General features: G+C 39.2%; 1 protein-coding gene across 1 annotated transcript in view; it reads right to left on the bottom strand.

Annotated features, from left to right (window-relative positions):
* Nucleotides 1–18,247, bottom strand: part of jak1 (Janus kinase 1) — a 33,162-nt gene that overhangs the window by 3,870 nt on the left and 11,045 nt on the right. Inside the window, exons 4-24 of the mRNA XM_023290516.3 lie at nucleotides 16,726–16,879; nucleotides 16,206–16,369; nucleotides 15,791–16,059; nucleotides 14,853–14,968; nucleotides 14,375–14,557; nucleotides 13,482–13,639; nucleotides 12,863–12,977; nucleotides 11,312–11,516; nucleotides 8,904–9,013; nucleotides 8,155–8,307; nucleotides 7,899–7,986; nucleotides 7,670–7,797; nucleotides 7,361–7,499; nucleotides 4,714–4,865; nucleotides 4,394–4,544; nucleotides 3,425–3,513; nucleotides 2,993–3,185; nucleotides 1,914–2,038; nucleotides 1,650–1,822; nucleotides 754–871; nucleotides 60–170 (exon numbers count right to left, since the gene is read on the bottom strand). Coding sequence (XP_023146284.1) covers nucleotides 60–170; nucleotides 754–871; nucleotides 1,650–1,822; nucleotides 1,914–2,038; nucleotides 2,993–3,185; nucleotides 3,425–3,513; nucleotides 4,394–4,544; nucleotides 4,714–4,865; nucleotides 7,361–7,499; nucleotides 7,670–7,797; nucleotides 7,899–7,986; nucleotides 8,155–8,307; nucleotides 8,904–9,013; nucleotides 11,312–11,516; nucleotides 12,863–12,977; nucleotides 13,482–13,639; nucleotides 14,375–14,557; nucleotides 14,853–14,968; nucleotides 15,791–16,059; nucleotides 16,206–16,369; nucleotides 16,726–16,879 — 3,094 coding nt within the window. The remainder of the gene's footprint in view (nucleotides 1–59; nucleotides 171–753; nucleotides 872–1,649; nucleotides 1,823–1,913; nucleotides 2,039–2,992; nucleotides 3,186–3,424; nucleotides 3,514–4,393; nucleotides 4,545–4,713; nucleotides 4,866–7,360; nucleotides 7,500–7,669; nucleotides 7,798–7,898; nucleotides 7,987–8,154; nucleotides 8,308–8,903; nucleotides 9,014–11,311; nucleotides 11,517–12,862; nucleotides 12,978–13,481; nucleotides 13,640–14,374; nucleotides 14,558–14,852; nucleotides 14,969–15,790; nucleotides 16,060–16,205; nucleotides 16,370–16,725; nucleotides 16,880–18,247) is intronic.

The following is an 18,247-nucleotide window of genomic DNA, read 5'->3' on the forward strand; positions in this document are numbered from 1 at the left end:
AGGAACCTTAGTACATGACACTGTTTTGTGATGTGTCATGTTGCTAATGAGATTCTTACATGCTCAGAACAGCCCTCAGGGCGTGGCAACCTCCTTCCATCTTGCAACACCTTCACCAATCGGATGACTGTCATCTGACCTTGAGTTCGACCAATCATATCGAGATAGCGCTGTGTGGATGAAGACAAGGACAAGTTACAAATGAAACACACATTATTCTGTACATTTAGATGTGAAACAAGGGAATACAACACAATTGAAAGAGAATCCAAGACAATGCTGAATACTGATTTGTAGCATTTGTGACACACAGTCGTTTATTCTTTGCTATGTTACCTTTATTGGTCTTTTTGATGTCTCCCTTTTAACATTCACTTAACCTGTGCGCTCTGTACTACTAATCATCCTCCAGTAAGAGTGATAAGTAAGTCTAAATAACAGTGGCAGATAAAAGAAAGATCTTCATGATAAACTAAGCTCTTGGTGTTGGCACAGGCTGTAGTTTGGAAAGCTCCTGGTGGAGTCTGTCATCTGCTGCTCTGGCTAAAGACCAACACCATCTGCCACATACAAATGACTATTTGTAATGCTGTGAAGAATTCAGTTATTTCTGCAAACCGGTCAAGTGTGTGCTATGTATATTCAATGTAGAGTCATCAACCGAATTTCTCAAAATATACAGTCACGATTAGACATATTCCCTGATTGCCTGTGTAAGAATGACTATAAAGAAGAGAAAACATGGTCACTGACCGCCATTGGGCTCTTGGAGGAGTCGCAGTAGGTGATGAGTTCGTACATTGTCACCCCAAAGGACCAAACGTCTGAAGCAAGGTAAAACTTACACAGAGTCAGACATTCTGGAGCATACCTGAAACACAAAACAAATATCATTGTTTCATTTTCTCTGATGGAATCATTGAAACACAACTAAAAAGAATAATCATGCATTTTGGTTCTTTCATAGATGTACAAGTCTTCTAAAAATATGACAAAATCTGCTGGGTACAAATATTGAAAAGACAAAAGGGAACATTTGTCTAATTTTCTTGAATGTAAACTGTCTCCGAACACCATAATAATTTTAGGAAACCAGCTTGATGGAAACATCTCTTCAAATCGTCTAAGCGTCTGTAAACCCAGGGTAAATTTTAAGTATCTTCTGTATACTGTTATTAGGATCACTTGCAAGTACTCCAGAAGTAAATACAGACCAATTTTTAATAGTTTAACTGGCTGCTTCAAGCTACTCCACTCGACTCGTCCTCCCTCTCTGTTTAATGCCTAATTCTCTGTCATTCACTATTTTACTTGGTCCTTGAGGCTGAGGTCCTTGACTGACACCAGAGTCAATTTATTGCTAGAAAGAATTTCAATTTATCATCTGTAGGATGAAAAAGACTTTTTAATGAAATCTCTTGCTGGGATGGATCACCACTTTTTCCATATTTCCCCCATCAGCTCAGTTCATATGCTGTCCATCTGCATTTAATTCTCTTCTGGTGCCTCCTATTATATTTATTATCCCCTTTTCATTCTCACCTTTTCTTTTCAGCTCTCTCTCTTTTAACAATAAGATCTCAGCCATAAGGTTAAGTGCAAGAGAGTAAAATTTACACAGCTTTCAACTTTCTCTCCTCTTGACTCACCAGAAAACAGGGCTGTCGTGGTCGTCCTTGACAGTGTAATATCCCTCATTATCCTTGATGGTCTTGGTGAGACCGAAGTCTCCAATCTTCACTGTCCTCTCATTCTCCACTAGCACATTTCGGGCAGCCAGGTCCCGGTGGATGTAATGTCGAGATCCCAAATAGTCCATCCCCTGAAATAAATAAATAAATAAGCAAGGTCATTTCTGATAGATTTAAAGTGACTGAAATCTCAGACAACAGTTCTGTAAAAAGAAGTGTTACCCTGCATATCTGAACAGAGTAGCTGAGAAGGGTGCTGAGGTCGGTCTTGCTTTTGTTTCTGGGTAGATACTCCTTCAAACTGCCCATTGGAAGGTACTCCATGATCAGCTTAATAGCCTGACCACCTACAAACATACATATACAAATGCAGTCAGAGACAGACATTAAGTCATCATCATTGATTGTGTTTATAGTACATGCTAATCCCAGTTTGTGCCACTAGTTTGTTACCATTATACTCAACTCACAGAATTTTTTTTTTTTGAAAAAATTAAAACAAAAAAACAGTTCGAACTCAAACCAAGTCGAAGGTATCTTTGTTCTCCTGGATCTTAACAAAACTACACTCATTTTCAAGTTGAACTTTTTCCAGGTTGCACCTATATTTTATATAAAGATACCAGAAATGACATATAGCCTCAGCTTTTTTTGGCACAGTGCAGCCCAGAATTACACCGTGTTTTATCAGGTACTTTCAAATATTTCAAATGTTCTTATAATAGAACAAGTTAATAATGATATTTTTACAGTGAAGCAAGGACATATGTCATCTTCAGCTTCCTGGATTGGAAATACAGTAACTTGAGATACAGGTTAAAAAAATCTTTATAAAACAATGAATATAACCAGTCACAGAGATGATTTAAAGAGTCTTTAATCACTCAGGATGCACTTTAAGTCAGCAGCAAGTGTCATAAAATCAGTATTTTTTTAAAGATCAGCAGGTAAATACTTCAGAGAAACTGGATATTCAAGTCTGTGACTCAGATTTAATGGTACATGTACAAGAATGGCACAAAGTGGTCTTCTATACAGAACAGTGTGCTTGTTTGGGTTTGTGTGTGTAACATTGGATTCATGGAAAATCTGATGCCTGTCTGGACTTTGAGTATTTAACTTAAGAATACTAAACTACATAAAGTTACACATTGCTTTAATATGTGTGTTTATTAGAAGCGACTCAATTTAAAATTTTGATCTGTATTTTTTCAACACATTAGACTTTCATGTGTCTTCATCTGAACAGGTGTATAGTCGTGTTTGTGTGCATTTCTGTGTCTGTACTCCTTCTGTCTTACCTTCCTCTTGACAGATACCCTTGTATTTGACAATATTCTCATGGTAGAGTTCCTTCAAGATGTCAATCTCACTGGAGAGGTTGCTGCTCTGTTCCTCCTGGTTCTCAGGCTTAAGCGACTTCACTGCCACCAGCTCGCCTGTTCTGTCTCCCCGTGGATCATAGCGGCACAACTCCACCTTACCAAAGTGACCCTACATGAGAAACAAACAAAATTTAAATTACTGGAAATGCACATGAACTGCTTCCTGTTGAAACAATTCAACAGGTCTTGCTTAACTGCTTTATTTAAAAAACGCTTATTGATGCATTTGGACTTTTCAAAATGGTCAGGTCATTCTGTGTACCTGTTTGACCATTGTTTTCAGTTTTAGGATCTGTTAAACGGAGATTAACACACAATCACAAAACAGCACATGCAGCAACTGTTTACCTCTCCCAGTTCTCTGATCTTCCTCAGGAATCTCTTTTCAAACACAGTTGGGTCCACCTCTGTTGTAGGCTGGGGTTTGATAGATGGGTCTGAAAGATAGAAAGAGAAACAAACACATCAAGCACGCTGGGTAAAACATGGCTTTTCTTCAACATAAACACACTTGCGTCATAGGAAGTCTATTGTGGTTGACAGTGCCAAAGTGTTCACTAGAATTTTCTATGGTTATGTAACTGTTTACTTGGTCTGGTTTCCACACAAATCGCTACTTATAGAAGTACAACTTAGTATTTAAGTAAAAACTCATTCCACATCGCCACTATCAATTATAAAATACTGATAACATAAAAACATAGTTTTTCAACTGACTCCAAGCTTTTCAGGTGCTTGTGGAACTTATGGCAGACTAATACTAATACTAAAGTGATTTTGTAGCTGCTTTGGAATTTTAATGTAAGAAGATCAAGCTTCCTACTAAACTTTGCTTAATAAGACAGGCTGCAGTATCCAATTCTGGCCAGCAGGTGGAAGAACTGAGACTAATATGGTGCAGTGGGGCCCAGCGGAGGGGCAGATCAGTGATAATGCACCCAGTGAACTTCCTCATGAACATCTGAGTTGAGTAAACAAGTTTCTCTCTTTACAAGGCTGCTGCTAGGTGAGATACAAAACATGCATAACATTCAGGTCATATTCCAACTGTAAACAGCAATACTTGACTTTTGAACCTCTATGGTCTTGTAATTGCTGTGATGTGTTGTGCAATTCTTTATTACTGACTTACATTTTTAGATTTGTTCAATTCTAAGATGCCAAAGACATAAAAGTTTGGCACAATGGCAATACAACTGCTGAAGCCAAATGCTGCCTGAGGTCTGGCTTCACATTTGCAACCTATGCCTTTGCATTATTATTCTATGCAACTACAGTATATAAAATATGCAGTGCAGGTATTCTTCTCACACATACTTGTTTCTTCTAGCATGTCTATGTCTCTGACGATAGCTCTGAAGAAAGGTCTCTTCTTGGGGTCATAGTTCATGCAGTGGGTCATGAGTTCAGCAAGCTCTTTGCAGTCTGGCGTGACCAGTTGGCACTCGGTTTCATAAAACCTCTCCTTCTGCTCAGAACAGGGACATGAAAACAGACACATGAATGAGGAGATGCATGAAAAGAGAGTTAATGTGATTGTTGGTATGGAAAGACACAGGTGGTAAAACAAAAGAGGGCATTAGTTTGGATGTATTCATGATTATACGCAGTCGTTTGTGTTCATGTGGGTCCCCTACCTCTGTGAGTTTCTTGTCTTTGAGGGGAGTCTCTCCATCATAGCAGATCTCCCACAGGGTGGTACCAAATCCCCATTTGTCAGCTGCGACGCTCAGAGCGGACACACTCTTCACACATTCTGGAGCAATCCATGGGATACGATGCACACACTCTGCAGATATATGTAAACTTTAGCAACACTTACATTTTACAAGTTGAGTACAGATTTGGCATCATAAACACATTTTAACAGTTATGGGAGCTGTGTGAAATCTGTGGGTTACAACTCTCAGAAAATAATTTTCTGATGCCCTGAGGTAAAATGCAAACAAGTGCACCTCACTGCTTTACTGGAATACACTAAGCTGACTGTCAACAACAGCTTACAAAGGGATACTTTTTCTCTTCAAAATGTGATAATGGGAGTGAGTACTTCCTCTTACCAAGTGTGAAATACAGACTAAATCTTTAAAACAACTATAAACAACATCTATCCACTGACAGTCAACTATAAACATATTATAACCACACCAACTGTATCTGCCTCAACATTTAGATTTCTATTTTTGGATCCAACATTATTTCTCTTTATATTTGTCATCTATTTCATGTCTGTCTGTCCTACAGGAGGGATCCCTCCAATGATACTCGGTCAGAAATGTCTCCCGTTTCTGTTGGTGGGTTTTTAGTGTTGTTTTTCTTATTTCTTTCCTCACTGATATGTCCTGGGTCTAGGTGTAGACGGTAACGTGAGTTATGCAGACTGCACAGCATTTGGGCTGTCTACCTAAAAGTGACCTGACCTAAACATGTCTATTTTATATTTAGATTTCACTCTGGATATCACAGATCAGTCGCTAGCATACTGTTAGATAGTTTGTTCACATCGTGGCCTGGGATCTTTCTGTGTGGAGTCTGCATGTTCTCCCTGTGCATGTGTGGGTTGCAAAGGGTGCTCCAGCTTTCTCCTACAGTCCAAAAATATGCTGAGGTTAACTGGTGATTCTAAATTGCCCATAGGCGTGAAGGTGAGTGTGCTTGATTGTATGTCTCTTTATGTGGCCCAGTGGTAGACTGGCAACCTGTCCAGGGTGTTCCCTGCCTTCGCCCTAAGACAGCTGGGATAGACTCCAGGCCCCTCGCAACCCTACAGAGTGTTAAGCGGAGTATAGATAATGGATAGATGGACAGGCATTCAGTTTGTTAAATCAATCGCTAAATAAAACTTTCTATGTTTGAGCAAAAATATGATCACTAACCAGACTCTGACAACAGTTTTACACTGTAAAACCAAATCCCAGGACGTGACCTTATGGATGTTGGCAACACACTCTCACCATAGTCCAAATACCAACAATCAACAATAAAATACAGAGCAGCTCCGACAGGCTGCCTGGGCGGGTAGCTGGCTAAAAATGTTGACTGACTGTCTCTATCGAATGTTAAAACGTTTGGCATGGGCTGGCCAAAATATATCACTCTGACTGGAAGACGGACTAACTGATGGGATGACCTTCATGGCCTCTCTATAAATCTATAACATCAGATGAGGGGTATATGTTAGTAAGCTGTAAGGGAGTAAAGATGGCAAGAAACAGTGGGGGAGTTGAATAGAGACAGAAATGGGAGCGGGAAAGGAGATAATCGAGTTTAAGGACAAAAGAGAGAAAAAAAAAATGAGTGAAAGAGAGTAATAGATTTGAGGGTTTGAGTAAAGCGCTTTGAGATTGCTGGGAAGCAGAGAAGAGTGTTCCCAGTGGGGTTTTGAGCACTTTATGCACTACGTTCAATCAAATCTATGTACAAGGACATCAATATATAACTGGAAAACTGTTTGATCAGCAAACTAATTGACACAGAACAAGAAATGCTAAAGACTTCTGGAAAGGAAGAGCAAGAGAGGAGCATTCCCAGGGGCATGTGGCAGTGGACATTTGCACAGAAACATTTCCAGTCTGTCCTGTGGTTTGTCGACCCATCTGCACAGCCACACGGTTATATCGCCCAACTTTTAGCTCGAATAGACAAACAGAAACATGAAGCGGCCATTTGAGGGGAACTGCAATCTGAGAAGTGTCCTTGCTGTGCTGTCTTTTCTGAAGCAATATCTAGTTTTTAAACCAAGTTATGGTCTGAAACAGGAAATGTGCCCAACTGCAATGTGCACCGATTATGTGACAAATATGATTCCTATTACTGACAACCTCTGGTTGAACGGAAATGTTCTTCTTTCTTGTTTCTGTATAGAGGTGGAATAAATGCAGGTCATAGAGCAACTCTGAAGCAAAAAGAGGAAAAATGACTGAAGAGTGACAAGCAATAGCTACTACTTTACAGTTATAAGAAGCAGGAAGCATACTTTAAAATTATTCATGCAATAAAGTCTCAGTCTGGCAAACCAACAATCAGTGCGTGTTCCCACACAATAAAAAGTAAATCGTATGTATATGTATCTTTGGAGTTCTACCTTAAAATGTATTTAATTGTGGTTGAGCTTAAGTCGTATATTCAGTTGAGGGATTGTTTTCTCCTTTTGTTTTTACTTTTATATACAGCTGACTGGGAGAGAAAGCAGAAGTTACTGTGAAATTTTCCATGGTGGCTGTTTTGTAATCATTTTGGTTGCATTTTTAGACATCTGAAGTGACGCGTGTACTCTTTACTCACCCTCCCTGGTGAGTACTGTGATTGGTATTCCTCGGTCGCTGAGCTTGATGAAGGGCCCTCCTTCATCTGCACCCAGTCCATCCCTGGCGAGCAGGACGTTTTTAGCACACACAAAGCCATGGATCAGCTTTTTGTCCTCCTACAACACACACACACAAAAACACAACATACAGAGAATACAAAAAAGCAGCACAATGAAGAGGGTATATTTACACATTTTGTAGATGAAATTGATGTAATATGGTCCAAATTGTCCCATGGCTGAATATAAGTTTGTGTGTAGCACGTGTTTGTGTTTCCCTTTCATACCAAGTAGCTGAGAGCTGAGGCCAGCTGTTTGGCCACCTGGAACTTCCATGGTGTGCTGAGTGGACTCTGCTGTCTCCTCATAAACAAGTCCAGTGGTCCTGGTTGGACAAACTCCTCCACCATGATATCTTATGATATAAAGAGGCAAATGTCAAAAGGTTGAGACATACCAGCACATTTTACATACACACACACACCTGCAAACGCACAGCTCTTTATATATACTCACTCTCCAGGTGGCGGACACACACTCCATAGAGGAGAACGATGTGTTTATGGGACACTTGTCGCATCATACTGGCTGTTTCAAAGAAGGCCTGTCAACAGAAAGACAAAGTTGACCCAGTACTTGCATAACAGATTGTCGGAATAGATGTTGAAACAGCTTGCAGCTACTGAACATAAATATGGTTAGATATAACAGAACGGACGTCCTCATAAGAAGAGGTGTACAAGGATATTGCTGTTATAAGCTTGTGTCTCACCAAGGAGATGTCCCTGTGTCCAGAACCCAGCACTTTCAGGACAACTTTGACTTCCTGGAAGGACGAGTAACCTGCATCCTCGTCTTCCTCACTCTTCACCCTCAGTGTGCCTTTGTAGATGTTGGTTTTAGTTCCCAGGCCGAGGTGCTCCTCCTGGTTAACACAGCAGAGAGCCGAGAAAACACAGCTTTACAGAAAATAGTTACAGTCAGTGTTCAAACTTTGGCTACTACAACAACGGAGCTTCTGCAGAGTTTCTGCAGAAAAACTGAAGTCTTACTGACTAATTGTACTTGTATAAGTCTTAGGAGTATCTTGATAGTCAAGCAATTTATTTTCTCTTACAAGCTACATAAATTACAACAAAAAAGAGAATAACAAAAAATAAATTCTTAACGGTGTAAGTTCAGCTGTGTGAATTCATCATAATACGAGGGGGATTCCTGGGGTATAAATATTTTTGTAACTGCAGTAAAGGTCAAAGCTACAAATGTTTTAGTTTCATTTGTGGACTAAGTTCTGTTATGCTTTATGCCAGTACTTTCTGGTAGTCTTACACAAGACTGCAGTGTAATTAAAGTGTTTCTAATATTTTGTGCATTTACATTTATAACAAACAGCACACTGGAAGCTTAAACTATAATGTACAAAACAGAAGTGAAGTGAAATTGAAATGTACAGCCTACATTTTCTTAACTATGTTACTATACTGTCACATAGCATACAGATGTGGACAAGCGAAAGTGTACCTGTTCAATCTCCTCCTTGAGAATGCGGTGGAAGCTAAGTTGGCTGTCCTGCATAGGTGTCTGAGGGACTGGTGCTCTATCCTTAGTGACCACCAGCAGGTTAGAAATTTCTGTAGCATAAATACAAAGAGAGTTATTGCATTGCATAGGGAATAAAGTAAGTAAGAAACTTCAAATGAACCAAGAATGGTTAGAGTTTTTCATATTTGGGAAAGGTATTCTGAAGTCCTTCACAAAACATGTCACATCTGCCTACACACTATTGTCAAGGTGACATTCTTGTACTACTGTCAAAAGTGTAGACTGATTTGACAAGGCTACATTGCATTCAGACAACAACAATAAACTTTGACTACAAAAAAAGCCGAAATGATGCTCACAACGAAGTGAAGTAACATCACACAAGAATTGTAAAAATGCACAGATGCACATATATGCACGCATTCAACATGAAAGCAGAACTGTGTCTACATGTGGTAAAACGAGCTCTGAACAATTACGTCAATGTGGCAATGATGTGAACAGATATTTAGGTCCGGTTACCATACTGATTCAGTTTATTTTTTTGTATATGCAGAGCCGTGTGTGGGAGGATCAAGTGAAAATGTCTTTGTGCCTGTTACCATACTATGTGCGAGTGTTTGTCTGTGCTTGTGTGTTGTGGATGTCTAAGGTTATGACAAAACCAACGCTGTGGTTAAATAGAAAAAAAAAAGCATCTGCACTCCATCAGCATCATGTCAAAGAGCGTTAAGAGCACTGTTCCGTAACATGTAATCTGGGTTTTTATGCAAAACCCAAACACAACATGCATCCACATCTACCATAGATACTGCACATTACACTGCACCCACTCTTTAACCCTTTGCCCTAATCCAGGCCTAATTGTAGCAAAACATGCCTCCTCATTTTCAAAGATTGTTGACATTATGTTCAGAATAAATAAATACATAGATCCAAAAACAACAATAAGTAAAAGAGAACTGCATCATACTGTCAGAAAGTGAGCACACAAATATGTTCTTGTTGTAGCCAGAATGTTATGTAACACATCATAAATATCTTACAAGAACAACACCACAGCACTCCAATCTTTTATATTCCTCTAAAGCAGATCTAACTCAAATCCTAAACCAAAACAGTTACACATTTTGATAATCATCAAAACCACACAACCCAAAAACATAAGCAGCTTAACACATCCATGCACACATGCATACATGGCTCCACCTTTCCCCAAGTGAAGTAAACAGAAGAGTGCCTCTTTGGCTCCGCAAACCCACGTTTACTACTCTCTTCCTCCCTGACACCATTTCAGAAACACAGACACACACACATTGTTGGTGCCAGCAATGCTTCCCTTACCCTCAGTCAGTGACACGTATTCACTTCAAGAGCAAGGCCACATTAAATTTTGTATACAGGGAAAGCTTTTTTTCACTGAGCTAGGCTGAAAGATTCAAGTCTGTTGCACTTCTGACCCTATCTAATGTGCAGTGTGTTGGACTTGTTACCACACCCAGCCATGATGTAGCATCGTGCAAAGTAGTGCAGAGTAAAATGTGCTGCACAGGGTGTGGATTCACATTGCAGGGACTGCTAGACGGCAAAGCAAGCAGGATTTTCCGCCTTCTGTAGCAACTTTCTGTTTTAAACAGAAATAATATGGTACAAACGGTTTTGAAGAGTATATTTTCTTTTTTCAGAATCATCATGATGGACTTCCCATGTACAAAGAATAAAAGGTACTTGTTGGCAGAGTCATGCAAGATTTTATATGTACATTTTCAATATTTATTAATCAAATACCTTGCTGTGAACCAGTAAAATTACTTAAAAGACAATCTGTGTGTGGCTCATTCTCACATTTCCAAAACTTTTATTTTTTTTACTGCACACCTAGTGTTGATTTGTCTGCTCTAGCTAGATAACATGACAAAGCACAAAAGCGCCTCAGATAAGTGATGTTACATGGAAATCGTACAAGTCAAAATTGGCTTAGTACAAAATACCCACACTCTTTGTAAAACTTTGAATGACATCCTTTTAAAAGTCTTTTGAGCAGAGGACAAACACTAACATTAAGCGGTTTCTCCTTGGAGTCAAGATGATCTGTCACTTTCCATCTGAGTCAGCAGCACTTTAATAAACACATTTTTGTATGTGCTATATGTACGTCTATACACTCTACTGTTGTTGCTATGAAGTATCCGGAAATATGTCTAATTTGAAACACGGCTGAGCTTTTAACACCTTTTTATGTTGCTGGAATAGTATATGCTTTACCTTTGCTACATTTTTTTAATGGTCTGTGTTTGTTCTTGTCCGAATTAGTACATCTGTAGTAATGTGTTGTTCTTTTTGTTTGGGTATTACTGTGAATATTTTTCATAAGATGCGAACTTTACCTCTTGGCTGTGGGGGGCAGCAGCGGAGCAGTTGGAACTGGAGGTTGTCGGTACGGAGATTTTGGCCCTCCAGATGCCCCAGCAGCTCCCTGAGAGTAGACCGCGAAGTGTCTGTGCCGTGCAGACGGAACGCATCGGAGGTAACCTCAATCTGGAAGTTCTTATACTGGCGCACAGGACGAGAATCCCTCAAGTCTGTCAAGATCTGGATGGAGCAAGAGAGACAGTTCTTCACTGGCCAAGATTCTTTCAGTATGTATTTTTCCCATAATGCCAGATCACACAAAATCATAAAATTCCGCACAGGATATACATGACAGTATATAATAATTACATACAGATATTACAATCAAAGCATGGAGAACAAAAACATTATACTACCTGCTCCCTGAAAAAATTACAAAAATAAGGAAGATGAGGTCATTTGAAAAAGAAAAATGATATTAAACAAGGGGTTTGGAAGAACAGAGATTGTAGCAGAGAACAAGATGTAAAAGTCTAATGGAAACAAAACAAACAGGTCTTAGAGAGTTTATTTTGTTAGAAGTCATAATTGTATCAGAAAATATATTGCAAAAGTTTTCTATACTTCTGTTAAAGCTCTATAGACGCCACAGAAATATATCTCTATCACAATGCATTTAAAACAACATTTATTCAGACCTTGACTAAGCCTTCTTTGAAAATGGTTGCTATTTACTTAGGACCCAGCAGATCAGCTTGGTGAATGTGCTTGTAAATGAGTGGGTGTTTACTCCCATGCTGACTCACAATGCTGTAGTGACCTGTCATGATCTCAGCTTCCTGTAATCTGGTAAAATGAACCGATAGCATATTGTTCGCTGCCTCTCTGTGTGTTTGTCATGTCCTCTTGTTAGTGAATAACCTAAACAAGGGTTTTCCAGTTCATCTCTTTGATACCACTACTACAGTCTGACCTACTAATGCAGGGTTTATACATATTATATTCACTATGGCCATAGAGTATTGTGAGCAATTTATAGACCCATTTGCGGTCATGACACTAAGAGGACAAATTCTATCCACTTGCATCAATAAGTCATGGATATACACACCTCTGTCAGCAGTCAACCGCTTGTCCTTTCTTGGACCTATATGGGGAGGTACCAACCACTACATACCAGGAACACCCCACAAGATCTGCATTGTGGAGATGCTCTGACCTTTATTTTTTCCATTTTTCCTCTTTCCAACATTAAACTGCCCAATTGTCCTACCCCTCGACAGATGCCATTATAACAAAATAACCAATGTTGTTCATTTCACCTGTCAAGTCATTTTATCATTGTGGCTGATTGCTGTAACAATAATGACAATGCTTATACTATTCACATGCGTAACAACCGAAATTTACTAATTACTAAGCTATAACGTAGCAGTGACACATATAATTCCTTAGAGTTTTCTGGAGTTCAACAAATAAAGAGCAATTGCAAAACAATTCGTACACAGTTATTTAAATTCTCACCTAATTTCATTGTGGGGATAGATGAAATGATACTTACTACCATCTATTAATAAGTACACTACCTCATTGCAGACCACAGTGATGATGATGTACTGGTAATCAGTACAGCTCCAGCGTAGGATGTAGGCACCCTCCTCATTACCCTCCTGACGCAGCTTCTGGATGGCGTACTCCGTACTAGAGACGGAAAAACATAACAAATGGGGTCAGTCTTATTAAATGTAGACTGAAGATGTCAACCTTATCACAGCCAGTATTGTTTCTTCGATTTTGTTTTCTTCAGTGCATTGGCAACAAAACTAAGTTTTAGGTGCTAAAAATATTCTTTTTGAGTCAATAAAATTTATCAAAAAATTTAAATTATAGAAGAATCAAACAATAAAAAGATGCAAAGACCGAACATCAGTGGCAGACAGATGCTTGTTTGGTGACTGCACTGATATGCTAGAAACAGAAAAACAACATTCGAACTAGTTATAAAGAATAGGATGAGTGCAGTGTATGCTCTCTAAATAGGGGGAGGTAGGAGGCAGCCAGAGTGTAAGGAAAGACAGATAACAGACAGCTTATGAGCCATGTGTTTAATACGACTGCATGAGTCCAGTAACGCAGTGCTTTGTAATAAAACAGAAATACACTCAGACACACACACATTCCACTAATAACACTGCTAGTACAAACCAGATGGGTCCGTGGCAACCGTTGTTGGTGTTGCGCACCACTGAAGCTGGGGCTACCTCCTTGCACAGGTAGTGGTGGGCATCGACTGTCAGCCTGAAGTACCCGTCCACAAGGGCTGCAAAAGACAGAGCCTGAGCCCGAGAACTCATTTGCATCTCCTGAAAAGAGAAACAGAGATAAAGATGAGTAAAAAGTAAGAGTTCAATAGTGAGTAGAGAGTAGTGAGCATTACCAACACTCAGGTCTATCACAAAGCGTGATGATGCGTTACCACCTCAAAATCCACTTTCTCATCAGTGCATGACATCATCTACAGTCATCGCTAAAATCATGCAGTGAAGGGCAAGCTTTACCCCAGCGGGTCTTCAATCAACAAATGTTGCCATGGAGCACATCACCTCAGAAGGCAAGTCAATGCAACACTTATGATTACTAAAATGATCAAGATGGAGTGATCATCTTATGACTCTACTGAGATTATGGTTGCTGTGACTGACATGGACTTTTGAGGCTATTGCAACAATAAAGCCATACAAATTTTGTGCAAAAAATTATTTTTCAAATCATTCAAACATGTAAAAACCTTGAGTGGAATAAGGATAGAAAATTGTGTTTTTAATTATGAATAAATCAAACTAAAATCATAAGCAGAAAATGAAAGATGTTTTAGATACTCAGAGAACATTAAAGAATATCCAACATAAATAATCTGTTTACAGCTTCTCTCTTAACATGACACTACTCTTCTGTGTTGTATTATGGCTACTGTTCAAAATAACGACGTGAAGTTATAGATAAGGTAATTAAAAACAGATTTAGGACCAACTGAAACTATATATGCTGATCCCACATAAAGTATAGTACCCTTTGATTTGTTTGTATGTTTGTCTTACCATCTTCTTGTTGTCCTGTGTAAGGATGGTGACTGTTGCCTCTCTGACAACAACGTGTGTGATCTCATGGAAGTCACAGAGCAGCACCCAGCCTTCGTTTGCCTCTTTATTTCTGTCATTTTTCAGTTTTCCATCCTGCTTGTTCTTCTTTGACTTTCCCTTTTCTTTGGAGATCACAGGTGTCTGTTGTAAGAGACATGGCAGAAAAAGAGCTGATATTTTCACACAGGCCATGTAAGAAAAAAACATCATTATGTTCAAATATTGCCAGCTAATATAGGCTAATTGAAAATACTGTGGTGACTTTCACAAGGTTTTTCTTTAAATATATGGAATATTATGACATTCGTGGCAGAAATCCTTTATAGGCAGAAGACCAAACAAGAGAGAGATCTATCTGCTAATTTTCTGGTTCTACCACTTCACCATAATGAAACTAGAGGCCCTTGCAGTTTTGTTCACACACAGGCTTACTTACCATAGCGGGTTTCTTCCTCCAGGAAATGCCAGTGGTACCAGTAACCAGGACCTGCATGTCATGGCTTGTCTCCATGTTCTGAGTCTGGCCCTGCTCTTGGCTCTGGTTGTAGTACCCTGGAAACAGAAAGAACACATTATATTTCATTAGCTAAACAAAGACTCACAGTATGGAAAAAATATATTAATGTTATTTGTTTGGCTTCTCAATATAGTTGTTTAAAAAAATCTGTGCTGTTCAATGACTGTGCAATATGAGGAAAGCCTGGGAATGTGTTATTAACAAAAGCTATTCTGACCAGTGACCAGGCAGGTTAGGCAAACCATTGAGTTCTATATCAGTGCTTGAAAACTTCACATAATGATTAGAGAAATCAAATGTTTGGTCTGCTCTGTGAAAAGTGGGTTAATGTGACATGTAAACATCTTTTTCCTTTCACTTTTGGTTTTCATCAAAGTGAACAAACTCAAAATGCTTCAGGTATGTTTGGACATCAACAGAGTGCAAACCTTTTTTTCTGCTTTGAACTGTGGGTGAGATACCGCAGAAGTTCTAGATGTAAACATACTAAACTAACCACTGTCACGTAACCACTATAGTCAAACACAGATCCAGTGTAGCTGATTAAAATCCTTCAGCAGGTCTAAAATCACAAATTGTTATCTCATTTTTGTGGTTAAGTATCAATTATACTTTTTGTCATCATATGTAGAAATTTTTTACTGCTCTCACTCTCTTTGCTTTCCTCTATTCCCAGAGGAATTACCTTGGTAAATAGCAGTTCTACTCTACAGTCATTATAGTCTTAGTTGTATAGTAAAAGGTAAACTACATCCCATACAACAACCCACACTGAGCTCTTGCACGCCACAAATCTGGTACATTGCGTAAGAGCTTTTACTTATGGGCACCGCCTCATCTTCTTCCTGCATTCTTACCAAAGTAACCTCCATTGCAGAGCTCCCCCTCCTGCATTATACTGAGTGAGACCGGCTCAAGAATTTCGCTGCCCAGGCTGTTGGTCAAGCCCTCCAGTGTGGCCAAGTACTTGATCTTCAGGTCGTACGGTGTTATGTTGCTGTCCTGGACTGTGCGGCTGTTGAATTCACTGAGGAATTTCTTGAACACATTGTTGATGCGGATGCGAGTCAAAATGTTCCGCTGCTTAATGTTGCGGTTCAGCGACTCTGGGATGAAACGCTTGTAGCTTTGGGGGATTAAGAAAGAAAAATATATAAACATTTGTAAATTTATGAACTTTCAGTTACAATATTCATGGGGTTTGGGATATATATACTTCAAATGTGAGAAATGTTTTAAAGTGAAAGTGTAGTTAGTGTGTGTGTGTGTTACCTGATTTCACGTGAAGCAGTGGATAGGGGCATCTCCACATCCATGGCAAAATGAGTGATCGCAAGTACAGCCATGCCCAGACACTCATTTTCTATCTCGTGTTGCTCTGCCTCTGACTGGGACATCCTCAGTGGAACCATGCCTGTCTGAAAGTCATGCTGGCCCTGTGTAACAAGTCACATCAGTCATACACCAAACACATACAAATATAAACATCGATAAACTACTCCACTGAAATAGGACTTGTACATGCTGCAATCTTGATTTAACAGATGTAAGTTACTGCTATCTGTCGCTGACTTTAAAAATGCTCTTCCTGGTAGTTAGATTTCCCCTTCTGTTGGTATATGAGCTTCAAAGGAAAACATACTTTCAAAGGCATTAAAAATGGAAAAGTCAGTTAGGTCAGTTTTTTGAAGTAATCTGCACAAATACACTCTTGGCATGGGAAACAATGAGTGAGCAATGCCTATAAACAGGCTAGAAAACACATCCTTAGTAACTCACGGCAAACACACACCTGGGCAAACAGGTAATCTAGGGAAGCAGAATCTAGTAGGGGTGTTCCCTCTGGTGTTTTCTGTGGGCTGTGTCCTCCTCTAAGTTTACTGATGCAGTGTCTCCAAACTGGGGACTCTCCTTCAGTGGTGCCATGCCAGTTTCTGAAATAAAACCTGACAGGAGAGAAATAGGTCAACATTATAAACACAGGGTGTGCCTTTGCTTTGGTTTGTCTTTTTATGCTTAAAGAATTTCCAACAAGTACTGTATTCTTAAATATGCTGACTTAGACCTGACAGTAAGGAAAATTTGAGATTATTGCCTAAAAGTAAGGATATTAATAACAAGACAAGTCCTATGTTTGTATTGAGTGAAAGTTCTGACCAGAAGGAGATGATGCTTAACAGCGATGGAATTTTAAAATTAAAAAAAGAATTAGAACTCTAAATCATTACATGCATGCTGCTGAATTACTAGTCTGCACAAACTAAACAAAGTGTGTGAAACTGTGATGACAAAAGGGTGAAATGAAAAGTTTTATAACACTGCCATAATCATACATGTGCTTTGTGCATTTACAAGCGTGTGCACTGAGAAAGAATGAAAAAGAGTCATCTAATGCATTCTGTATCCTATGGAGTCATAAAATTCTCAAAAACAAATGTGGGTAACACTTGCCTCAGCCCATTTTCCTGACTTTATCATCTCCACTTTCACTTTTCCAGCAAAGACTACCCAGTCAGTTAGAATTTCAGTGAACAACACTGAAGGTTTTTCTTTTAGGTTTTGAACTATTTCCTTGTTTTCTCTTAATTATTCCACATTGAAAAACAAGCAACAAGCCAAGTAAACAAAAGAGGAAAATCCCAGTAGATGAAATAAAATGTTCAACTAACAGGCATGCATGTGGTGAAAGGACTGGTGAAATGCTATTATGACGTGAAAAAAAAGACATAACAACAGGTCATGAAAACAGGAGAACTTCTGATACAGATGGAACTGTACCATTCAGGAACATCCTTTCAAATTTGAGCTGAATTCTAAAATCTTACATGAATCAGCCATGCCGTTAAATGGGAAATCTCAGAAACAGTGCCTGTGTTAAAATAAAACCCACAATACACAGGGAATGCATTCAAACTGCAAACAGAGAGACCCTGGCCAATCAGCTCTGGGAATTGTAAAGTCAGTTTGTGCGTATGTTAGCCCATCGCTTTGTTTGAAAATTGATATATTTCAGCTCCTATCAAGGGGATTACCAATACATTGTTGGTAGTCATGGACTGCAAACAGTGTATGGTTTGAAAAATACCAGCCTTACTTTTATTGACTAATTTAGCAAATGTTTGCATGCTAACACACTAAAGTAAGATGTTAAACATTGGAAAACATACCTACAACATCAGTATGACACCCTGCCACTATAAGCATGCTGGCAATAGCAGTCGGCTAAAAGAGGTTGTGTCTAAGTACTGCCTCACAGATCAGCAAGTGTGGCTTTTGCTTCTCAGTCTTGTTATTTCCTGACCTGATGGAAATCC

This window comes from Amphiprion ocellaris, chromosome 2 (genome assembly GCF_022539595.1).
Source record: "Amphiprion ocellaris isolate individual 3 ecotype Okinawa chromosome 2, ASM2253959v1, whole genome shotgun sequence".
Classification (NCBI taxonomy): domain Eukaryota; kingdom Metazoa; phylum Chordata; class Actinopteri; family Pomacentridae; genus Amphiprion; species Amphiprion ocellaris.